The sequence below is a fragment of the Apis dorsata genome, unplaced genomic scaffold (assembly GCF_000469605.1).
Source record: "Apis dorsata unplaced genomic scaffold, Apis dorsata 1.3 scaffold_734, whole genome shotgun sequence".
Taxonomy (NCBI): domain Eukaryota; kingdom Metazoa; phylum Arthropoda; class Insecta; order Hymenoptera; family Apidae; genus Apis; species Apis dorsata.
The window spans coordinates 144768-155938 of record NW_006263897.1 but is presented as its reverse complement, the minus strand read 5'-3'; the positions used below and the strand labels follow the sequence as shown (position 1 = coordinate 155938).

At 32.0% G+C, this 11171-nt stretch overlaps 3 protein-coding genes across 4 annotated transcripts in view; 1 reads left to right on the top strand and 2 right to left on the bottom strand.

Moving 5' to 3' along the window:
• The window catches only part of LOC102676160 (integrin beta-PS-like), a 7492-nt gene extending 1350 nt beyond the window's left edge, over window positions 1-6142 (bottom strand). The window contains exons 1-15 of one of the 2 annotated variants that reach the window (XR_004151473.1): window positions 5820-6142; window positions 5530-5737; window positions 5226-5454; window positions 5042-5144; window positions 4791-4961; window positions 4615-4713; window positions 4382-4546; window positions 4152-4310; window positions 3922-4053; window positions 3511-3810; window positions 2929-3150; window positions 2737-2853; window positions 2477-2669; window positions 2275-2417; window positions 1877-2192 (exon numbers count right to left, since the gene is read on the bottom strand). Coding sequence is in view for 1 of the 2 variants with exons in the window: in XM_031513768.1 (XP_031369628.1) it covers window positions 2118-2192; window positions 2275-2417; window positions 2477-2669; window positions 2737-2853; window positions 2929-3150; window positions 3511-3810; window positions 3922-4053; window positions 4152-4310; window positions 4382-4546; window positions 4615-4713; window positions 4791-4961; window positions 5042-5144; window positions 5226-5454; window positions 5530-5737; window positions 5820-5966 (2463 nt within the window). In the remaining variant the exon portion in view is untranslated. Of the gene's footprint in view, window positions 1-1227; window positions 2193-2274; window positions 2418-2476; window positions 2670-2736; window positions 2854-2928; window positions 3151-3510; window positions 3811-3921; window positions 4054-4151; window positions 4311-4381; window positions 4547-4614; window positions 4714-4790; window positions 4962-5041; window positions 5145-5225; window positions 5455-5529; window positions 5738-5819 lie in introns of those variants that run through there. The other variant, XM_031513768.1, reaches the window with a different exon arrangement.
• A 460-nt stretch (window positions 6143-6602) lies between these two features.
• LOC102675791 lies at window positions 6603-9107 on the top strand. Its single transcript, XM_006622622.2, has 3 exons — window positions 6603-6644; window positions 8008-8085; window positions 8234-9107. Exons 1-3 carry the CDS (start codon window positions 6618-6620, stop codon window positions 8375-8377), a joined length of 249 nt encoding a protein of 82 aa, XP_006622685.2. The 5' UTR covers window positions 6603-6617; the 3' UTR covers window positions 8378-9107.
• Window positions 9108-9322: 215 nt separating this feature from the next.
• Window positions 9323-11171, bottom strand: part of LOC102675929 (mothers against decapentaplegic homolog 3) — a 12255-nt gene continuing 10406 nt past the window's right edge. Inside the window, exon 7 of the mRNA XM_006622623.2 lies at window positions 9323-10684. The gene's annotated coding sequence lies outside the window, so the exon portion shown is untranslated. The remainder of the gene's footprint in view (window positions 10685-11171) is intronic.

Here is an 11171-nt window from a genome sequence, read left to right as displayed (position 1 = left end):
AAAAAAAAAAATAATGTAGCGAAAGATCTCGTATCTTTCATTCGAACACAAAGATAAACTCACTCGTTTTATCCTTTATTTAAAGTCCCTTCGAAATTATATTTCGAAATGTAATTGCCATTCGTTCGTGTATCGACGTGCTCTCTAATTCTCCAGAAATTGGAATAATCGGAATGAATGCATCTAGAAGAAATGAAAATCGATCAAAAGGTTGAATCCGACAATATGCCAAATGACTTGAAAGTTCGGAACAGGCCGACATTGCCGGCCCCCGAGGGCTGATTGGGTCGTATTTGGCTGTAATTAAGGCACCGGCGGCGGCCATTAGCAACCGTGAAAACGAACAACATTGTTCCGCGGGCAAAATGTGAACGATGCCATTCAACGCGAACTGATACTATAACCAAACTTTAAAATGATGAACCGAAATCTTTACGTGGAACTAGAAGATGTAAATACGAAAAAAGCACTTATTTATTTGTATATTTTTAAAAAATTTAATCGCGACACATGCCTAACCTCCAATTCGCGATTATTGTTATGAGTACACTGGCCTTTGCCATGGTACAACTAACTCCATCTTAAAATTCCATAGAAGCAAGAACTATGGTAGACGTGAAAAGTAATCGTTAGTTCGTAAGAGATACACGTGAGGCCGTGGCTGACAGATCAGAACGAATACGACAACAATACTGTTCGACTCGCATAATTGGCGCCATGGGCACCCGGTGGGAGCATCTCACGGCACAGCGAGGTGAGACGCCGATACAGGATGAAGAGATTTACAATGTTCCCGGCCGTAAAATAATCAATAAAATCTGTACAATGTAAAGAAACAGACGTGCGGCAATGATTTAGTATGCGGAGCGCCGGCTCTGCTATTCTCTCCTTCCTTCGACTGTTTTTCTGTGCTAGACTTAAGGCCCGATTACGCGAACAAATTTTATCTATTTTATGAAATTACGTTAATTTATTTCAGAATTCGGAGAGAAATTCGGAGGTATTTTTATTGTTTCCAATATTTCGAAATTAAGCGTTTTTATCAAGTCACGAAACGGAATATTGGCGTGATAATTATCATTTGAGATCACGTTATTTTTTGAAAAATACGATTCAATTATTATAAATATAATTGTATTGTGTTGAAACCAAATATTTTAATATGAAAAAAATGTTAAAAATATAAACAAAAAAAGAGGACAGGAAAAATTATTAAAGAATTGCTCATTGCTCGCACGAATGACAACTATTTAAATACTCGCAATTGCCAATCGAATGACAACGCATAATATCGAAACAACAAAAAGTCGTCGAAAATTTTGTGGCATTCCTTGACACGCCTTTATCTTTATAAAACAAGCACCGCTGTAATGAAGACCGAGGATATAATTAGGGTCGAGTAATCAAGTCGTATGGGCGGATTCAATGTGGGTAGAGCTTTAGGTTTCTGGTGGGAAATACACCGAGTCGCCGCAGGGTTTTGCAGCAGGAGCCGACTATGGTGACGAATTTACGAGCTCCTTACAAGGCTGCCTTCTTCGAGCATAGCCAGCAATAAAGTACGAGGCCAGAGGATATTCGAAACAATCGTCCGAAAGGCCAGGACCTATCTCCACGCAAAATCCTCGGATCAAATTTAAAATTGATTTATGAACGATCATTTATCGATCTTTGTCTTCCCAATCTATTCTAATCGCATTTATTTCACTTCCTGACTGCATCTAGCTCGCGAAATATTATATTTTACGCGCGCAAATTAATTGTCATCAACGAGTTCAACAAAGTTTCAGATATAAGTATCGCAAAATAGAGGATGGATAAAACTTGGAACAATTTTGGAAAAAATGGAAAGGTAATGAATAATATTTTCACTTACAAGAAAGGAATGCAGGAATAAAAGTAGACAGAGGTTGTTTTCCAGAAGATTGAAAGAATAAATGTTTTATCTCTTCGACTAGAAACTGTCTTCTCACAAAGCTTCTCACAAATTTAACCAACATGGCGTCGTCACTCTCAATTTGAATATGGTGGCGCTACCTATCGGAGCGTCTACCATTTAATAAAATAGGCTTATTTCCATGGAAATATTTCGCGCGCTCGTTTTATGAAAATAAATTTTATCTGATCGTATTCATGTTGAATGTCGGATTCTTGAATGTAGATGTAGCTTCCTTATAAAGCGGATTATCCCTCTAAATTAACAAATGTTGCTTAATTAAAATAATATTTATATTTATAGATTTAAAATAAAAGAAAAAAATTAATATCGTTTACCCTATTCCATTTATTAGCCAAAATTCGTTCACGCTCGAATTTTTTAAATTCGCGATTATCGCGAATCATTGTTAATATCTTCCAAGTAAGAAGAATCATAAAACCGATAATTACAGTACTAATTATTAATCCCACAGCAACACCTACAATAATTCACTCGATATGATACGTAGTATCATTAATTTATTATGATTGCACTTACCAAGAACGTTAATAGGTACAGGACATGACTTCTCTCTTTCAGCTAGGATCTTGAATATCTTAATATCTCCTCCAGTACCGTCTCTGTAATATTCGTATTTGAACACAAACGTGCATCCACCATCCCCAGGAGTTCGACAAATACGAGCTCCGTTTCCTTGATCTTTTCCTGAATCTTCTACGATCTTATCTACCTGTTCAATTGAAAATTGCATAAAAAGAAAAATTACTAACTAATATTTCTAGAGAAGATTGTCTCACAATATCTATTTGATGCATGCATTCGTCACATTTTTCACTTCTAGCAAGAGGACCGGATTTGTGCACCACACATTCGACGCAATTCTTCAATTGCTCGCATCGTTGATCAGGACATATCTAAGAAACGCAAAAACAACTTTTATCTCTTTAATAAATACCTAGATATATTCGTATATCGGATAAAAGACTTACGGGACACTCTTCGCAATACTGCCCGGAATATCGAATATTGTCTTTTTCATGACAATAACAGCTACCGCAAATGCAATCGCCATGTCCGCTACAAATCTCCATAGTTTCGCTGTTGCTCGAGATGCATGTGCTATTCGTTTCTTTGCAATCGCACATCTCGCCACCCCATCCCGGGAAGCAATTGCAAGTACCACATTCACACTTCCCTCGCCCGCCGCAAACCTTAAACGCGCAACAACAACAGTCAGATGGAATAATACACACGTAAACACGTGTAATTTATCTATCGCCCGTTTCGAAAGGTGCAGGTTTCCTTAAAAGGGAAATTACTCGAGCAATTTCGCCATACGAATAAACGATTCCGAAGTAAGTTTACGATCCACGAACTGTACGTTTCGTCCGTAACTGATAACAAGAGGTAAGAATACCTGTACTGCGCTATAGAGAAATCGTTTAACTGTCATTCTCCTCGTGCTTTAAAATATCTTTCGATAACTATTCGCGATCGAGTATACATCCCACGTCGTAGAAAAACCATCCTTTTCTTCCTGAAGTGAGTAATTGAGGCAAATATTCACTTACTAATCCCTCTTTGCGTTTGCAAGAGAAATTATCGCATTCGCAATATTTCCCGTAGAAAACTTCTTGCGGATTTGGACGTTTCACGCACTCGCATACACCGCACTTGCAAACTCCATGATCGCTACAAATTTCAGTGGTCTCGTTGTTAGGCTTGCAATCAGCCATAGCAGCTGCACTCTCCGCTCTGCCATCGTTTCCTTCGCATTCGCACTGCTTCCCATAAAAGCCATCATCGCAAGAGCATATACCGCAAACCAGAGTACCGTTCCCTCTGCAATTTTCCGAAGCTGGCGTGTATCCCTACATTTTCATTCGAAAACGTGCGAAAAAGAGAAACGTTTAAATAACGTATACGCACACTATGTGAACGTAACTATTTCAATGAGAAGATTCAATTATAATCGCCTTTACCGGATGTCCTGGCCGTTCGCAAGGACAATCGCATGCAACGCTCAGATTGATCGTCAGACTTTCGTTTATACCCCTGGGTTTAATGTGCATACTTGTCTGCCATTCGTTGGAATCCTTTGGACATTCGATCGCCTGCAGTCGAGAAAAAATTAATAATTCTCAAATAAACGAAACGATACGATTCATACAACGCAACGTTCGATGAATTTGCCGATTTATTTGCAAATTACCTGTAACGTTACTTCAAATTCCACCATATTCCCCACTCGTAATCCTCCGCATTCTTGTCGTTCTTTTAATTCACCATTTTTATCCAAACATCGTGAGAAATATTTCACATCGATCATTTTTGGCGCGTCGTCCGTCATTATTATGGTGTTCACCAATTTCTGAACAAATTGTTAACATTTCTTTTATATGTATACGATAATAATATCCGGAAATTGATCGAAAGAAATACCTCGTATTCTCCACTGACAAGAGCAACTACATTTTTAGAATTCCTTTCTATCGTTCCGATAGAAGAGCCTCTGATACTTTTACTCAATAATTGATACGTCTCGTTTCGATTGCTCGTAACCGCAAATATGATGTTCATGTTGTTCTCACGAGCTACTTTGTTGATCTTAATCGACATTAAAATGTAATCATTAATTTAATATTTCAATTTTTGGGAAAGAAAGATTTGCATACCTGAGATATAGATGGATAATCTTGAAGAAGCGAGTACGTGTAGAATCCTTCTGAGTCCAAATGGCAGAGACAATCATTGGGCTCGATGATTCCCGCAAGCTGAAACGCAATCGCGTTTTTATTTTTAAAGAATAAATTAAATTGAAACAATCTTTGTTTCAATTATATCTACATACTCTGCCATCTCCAGCGATGTGAAAATTAGCGTCTGTTGAGAAAACGATAAAATGCCGAGCATTCTGCCGCCAGCCAATTTCCTTGGTGCAAACCATCGCTTGCATCATCGCGTCAAGTCCACCCTCGGGTGAATCCAAATTACCAGACACCGGAGCTTCTTGTACGCGCGTCTGAAAATTAATTAATCAGCATCAAGAGATTAAAGGTTAATTATTAAAATAAAAAAAAAAAAAAGAAATGACAGAATTACTTTAAAAAGAGCAATGTTTTCGGTAAGAGGCATCTGATTCTTGTATCCATATGGTGGTGCGCATGGTTTCTTAGTTTTATCTAAGTTACATGGTGATCTCAATCTGGAAGGGAAAATGATATGATGGATGATAAAATCGTAGCGATATTGATGGAACGTTGAACGTTAAAATACTTCAAGATACTTGTCCGGTTGCGTACTGGTCATAGGTAGTACAACTTTATCCACGAAACTACCAAATCCTAGGCGAAAATTTGAAGTCAAGTTTCGCATAGCTTCGGCCAATTGAAATCCCAATTTTGATAATTGATCCCTGTAATCTTCCATGGACTTTGATAAATCCATCAGATAATACAAATCGACCGGATAATCCTCTGCTTGACTGTATTTTAAAGTCAATCGATATTCCTCGCCTATAAATAATCAAATAGAATTATATATTTTCATCAAAGAGATACAATTTTATTTAATCTCGATTATAGATATACCTCGCCTGAGTCTCAAATCAATTTTTTGAGGTTGAATTTGAACAGGATCCGTGCCTTTCGTTGAGGACAGTGGACGATTTTCGAGAATCAACATCTTATTCGTCTCAATTACCACGTCCGACGTTCGACACCAATGATCACCTTCGTTTGAAAATTTTTCTCTGGTGATACAGCGAACCAGTGGATTGTTCACACTTTGATTAGAGACCTAAAAAAACAAATCTATTATTATTTATAACAAAGTGAAATATTTTTTTTCATAAACAATTGTAATAACGATAATTATGAACCGGAGTAGAACACCAAACACATCGCGGGGTTTGCAAGCAATTTTTGCAAGATTGTTGAGATGCACAAAGGATTTCTGAATCTTTATATTCGCAAAATATAAATGAAAAAAGTTGAACACAAAAAAAAAATATCGTCCAGATGGTCATTGTTTTAAATATTAATTTCGTTTTAAACAAAGCGAAATGTGGCTGGCCACTTTAAAGGATATAGTGGTATTCCACGGAAATATACCACAGATAAAAAGTGTGCGTCATTAGGTAACTATTTTCTCTGACGATTATATTTTAATCAGAAAGTGAACGTTAAACAAAGAAATTAAAGGGATCGGAATTTATTATAAATTAATACGATTTATTTAGATGAACATTTTAATAAATTATTACGCGCACATTATAAAAATATTATTATAATATACTTAAATATTTAATTTATTAAGTTAAAATATAATATAGAGTGACATCTCTTAGCTAATAAAAAAAGTTTTATTTATCTAGTACCACGTATGATAAGTACGTACAACTTCTATACCATGTTCTGGAAATGTAGGTATTTTCAGACATAAGTTGAAGTATAGAAGTATATTCAAACGTTGAAAGATGGCGCAACAGGAATGAATCAATATGTAAAAATTAGAAATGTAAAATCGACAGTGGTGAGGAAACAACTTGAGACGAAGGATTGTGTACCTTCAGTGATCGTCTCTTTCATCGGCAAGTTTCGCTCACGACGGTATGTGTCTTAATGCGAAATGTAATTTTATTTTAAATTAATTATAATTTTAAAATTTTTCTTTCATTATGCATAGGAGTATTATTGTTGATTACGTAAGAGGACAGTCAAGAAAATTATTTTATTTATTTCATTAATTTTTAACTAACACAACTAATGGACTTCATCCGTTAAAAGTTTGATTAACAAAATATTGTATCAAGTTTTTAAAATTAATCAAAGAAGTTAATTAAAAAGATGTCAGAATAAAAAATTTATTAGTCTATGTCTACCTTAATGATGTTCTAGTGTGTTCTTCGTGTGAATTTTGTAGGTTAATCATGTCGCACATAATATTTCCCTGAATAATACAGAAATAATTAATTAAATTTATTTTATTATGAACTTCGTTCGAATAAAAATTAAATTTCAACAATAAATTTCATAGTATGAGATATATTTCTTTATTTCATATATTATATCGGCATATATAAAAACCTGTACAAATGGAATGATAAATGTGCCGCAAACGTGGTTTTAAAGAAAAACCATATTATGATATATTCGAACTAGTAGTATATCATTCGTATTTAAATATTTTTCTTATACCTGTAGAATTTATTCTTTGAACTTTTTTAACAGAAATTTATAAAACTAAAAATAAAAATGTTACAATAAAATTGAGTGTTTATATTTTAAATAATTTAATCTTTTTTTATTTTATGTGACACACAAATAATATTAAACCGAAAAAAGATATATTTTATTATACTATCTATTAATGGCTGAAAATATCCTATATGATTACATAAAGATACTAAAATATAGAATAACATTTTATAATTTTAAACGGCGCCAAGCCTAGTTAATCTAATGATATGCGTTAAATTGTTTGATGTAATATAATACTAACTTTACTTACAAAATGATTTTTGTTTATATATTTAATAGTCACTGCGTTAATGATGTGCGACATCAGTCGCACTTTTTGGTAACCTCAATGAAATGTCATTGCAAATCAAATAAGAGCAAAAATAAACGGATTCACGTAAATCTTTATTATATTAAGGAGATTACAACATTTCATATATTATCTTTTAATTCGCATTAATTTTTGAATTAAACAAAGGTATGCATTCGTCATTTTTTATCACCATAATTTTTATGTCATTTATTATGCCATTATTTTTCATGTATTTTTAATTTAAAAAATTAAAATAAATTAATGTATAATTAATAGTGAAAAAATTTAAAAAATAATAAAATAATTTTATAAATAAGACACTAATCATTTTTTAAGAAAATTTAAATATTAATATATAGATATACTGTTTAGAACAAATATACTATTCAAATTTTTTAAGATAATCATCATTTTTGGATGTAATCCAATTCTACACATGTTTCATTTGTGAATTCCATATCTGTTTCTTATATAACAAATATATATCTGATTAATATAATCTATATTTTTTCTAGAATACGAAGCAAAGCCTTGGTGTAGAGATGTATCTGACTCCTGCCACTCTCTATGCTCTCAGATTATCATTGCAACAGGTAAAAAAACATATTTAATTGTTACAAAATGATAAAGATTATATAATGACATATGCTTTGATATTTTCTTAAGTTAGAAATATTATAATTTAATTCGTTTGAATTTTAATCTTATATGAAAAACAAATTAATATATTTTTTATTACAGGGGACCGTTTCGTCTGTATTTCGTAGGAATATGGTCGAACGTAATATGACCAAATCAGCGTATATCCTTGCAACTGTTGGCTTATCTATGAGTATATTTTCTGTGAGAAAAATGTTAACCTCTAAACACGGACGTCATTTGTAACAATTTTTTGTTAAAATCAGCAGCAACAAATACAGTTCTAAAAAGAAAAGGAACGAAAAGAGAATAGATAAAAAAGAAAGAAGAAAAAAAATATTAGGATTCAACATATCCGAATCATTATTGGCAACGGAAATTTTTCATCGAATTTTAGCATCTTATTCACGCCGAAATGTATACTTATTTTATATTGGAAATCAGTTGTCTTGTATTATTGAACTAATCTTTTATAATCGATCTATTATCGTCTTCTAAATATTAAACATTTCCTAATGTAGCATATTAATTATAGAAAACTTATATGCGATTTCGCATTTTAATACGTACTTCAAAGCTTTAAAAAAAGAGTTAAAGTACTAGAAAATAGAAAAAAATTGTATTAAGCGTGCAATAATATAATTTCGCTTAAGCGATAAATCGGCAATTGTTTTATATTTTGAAGCTTTTTATTTATTTGATCAATGTCTCATATTTCGCATATTTCACAAAAAATATATATATATACATATATATATAAATGCGATTTTGGACGGTAATTTGTAAGAATTCGATTTAAAAATGTTATTTTCTAAAATGCAAAACCAATTTTTTGTCAAGAGAATCTTACTGCAATTGTTGCTGTTATTAAGTCATGAATACTAATAATCAAGTTATATAAACGCAACATTGTATACGTGTATAGATTGTATTCATTATATCGTAGTCAAATGATACAAAATTTTTGCTACACAAAGTTGAGTCTTTATTAGAAAATTTGTTTTTTTTATCTCCTAGTCCCATTAATATTATGTTCCTATAATTGTAGTAAAATTTGTGATATTTGTAGACATGTAAAAATATTGAATGAAATTATTAAAATACATATTTGTGATACATTAAATTTTTAGCATTGTTAGGAATAGTTTTTCCGTAATTATGAAATAATAAAAAGCGATAAAATCATGTTTATTAGACTTATAACGTATATATTTATTTATAATTATTTTACAGTCTCACACTCTATATTTCTTGACGCAATCTCATTCATACATTCCTACGTTCGTTCTTCCAACTTCTTACTTTTAACTCGTATTCTCAAAAATCATCTCATCCACACCAGGGAAACATCGACCGATTTATAATTGTCAAATACATATATCGTACGTAAAAGAATTTCACGTCGTCTTAATATGTAAAAAAATATTTGTTTTGTAGAAATTATTCTTTAGTCGATCCTTCCCTTTGTGTGCATGCAGAGCTATTAGCACACAAAATATATAAGTAGCTATAGAATTAAAAATACATAATCGTCGGACCGCTCGATTTTTCGGCAGGTCAAGACATTAAACATACAAAATGAAAAAACATAACAATATAGTACGATTATAACAATAATAACAATTATGAATTTTCAAGAAAGAAAGCACGACAGCGCTGATAATTTAATAATTCGTGCACGATTGAATCACAACTACTGTAAACTAATCGACTCATTCTTGTATTTACAGAAAAAACTTTGGCAATTGCTACACTTAATATACTTTGGCGGCGAATTAAAAACGCGTTTCTTAATGGTCTGTCTCTTCTTTCACCTTATAGACATATTTTGATCTTATGCTAACATAAAATGAACGAGTAGGAATCCGAGGACAACGAAGAAAAATGAGGACGAGTTCTTCGATTCCCCTAGTTAAATATTTCCTTAATTAATACGCTAATGGCAGTCTGGCAGAGAGGCAAGTGGTTGTTAAATATTATATCAATGATTAGAAATTTTAATTTTTTCTTATGCGAGACAGTACCAATTACTATGAATTCTGAGAGGTATGAATCTTATATCTTTGTAATTAACAGCTATTTTCTTTTTCACCTCTTTCTTACTACTATTCGATTACTCGAGCTGCCCGACGATATTGTGTTCGACTTTCACGAAGTGTATTTAATACTCGGTTCTTTGCATTTGAAAATATATTAATTTTAAATAACTTTTTACGATATTATCAATCTTTCCTCATGAATTAAATATTAGATGTATGCTGATTAAAAATAAAAAAAAATATCCTCGTAAAAGACGAACATATTCGTGCCATTAGGCTATGTAATAAAACACTATCTAATCAATATAATATGATTTGAAATCTTGCGTCTTTTAGACTATTTTTTCCATAGCTACTGCCCAAGCTTGTCCTCTCTTCGATATTCTTCTAGAATTGGTAGTGCAACATACAGTTGGAACATTATTCATTCGTCAAAAATTTGTAATTGGTAAGTTCACGAATCATCGTTGTCACTGTCATGTCTCTTGATCTTACGATGTAAAAAAAGGTAAGTCTGTAAACAGTAAAAAGAAAAAAAATTAGAATAGATAGAATAATAAAAAATTATCAGCTGCACAATACGAACAAAAAACGTTGAACGAATCATGATAAATTTTACCTATATAAATAGATAAATCACTCATCTTTACAATATAAATAGTTAAATAGTTAATTTTTTTCATTAAAACGATTAAGATATTATTAAAAAAATAAATTTCGCATTTACAATTATTCACGACGACGTTTTCTTACTTAAATATTAATTAAAACATTCGCTTTTTTTTTACTTGATATAATTTATATAGATCTATTTATAAATTAATAAATTAATCAAATATTCGCTATTTAAAAATTTAATTAAAACCAACATAAGATAATCGATATTGAGGCAAAAAATTGTAAAGAGAACCAATTCTTCATAACGTTTCACGTTCTTAATACAAATTGAATTTCGCATTTTATGCGTACAATTGGCCCCCATCATACGTAAAGACTCCATA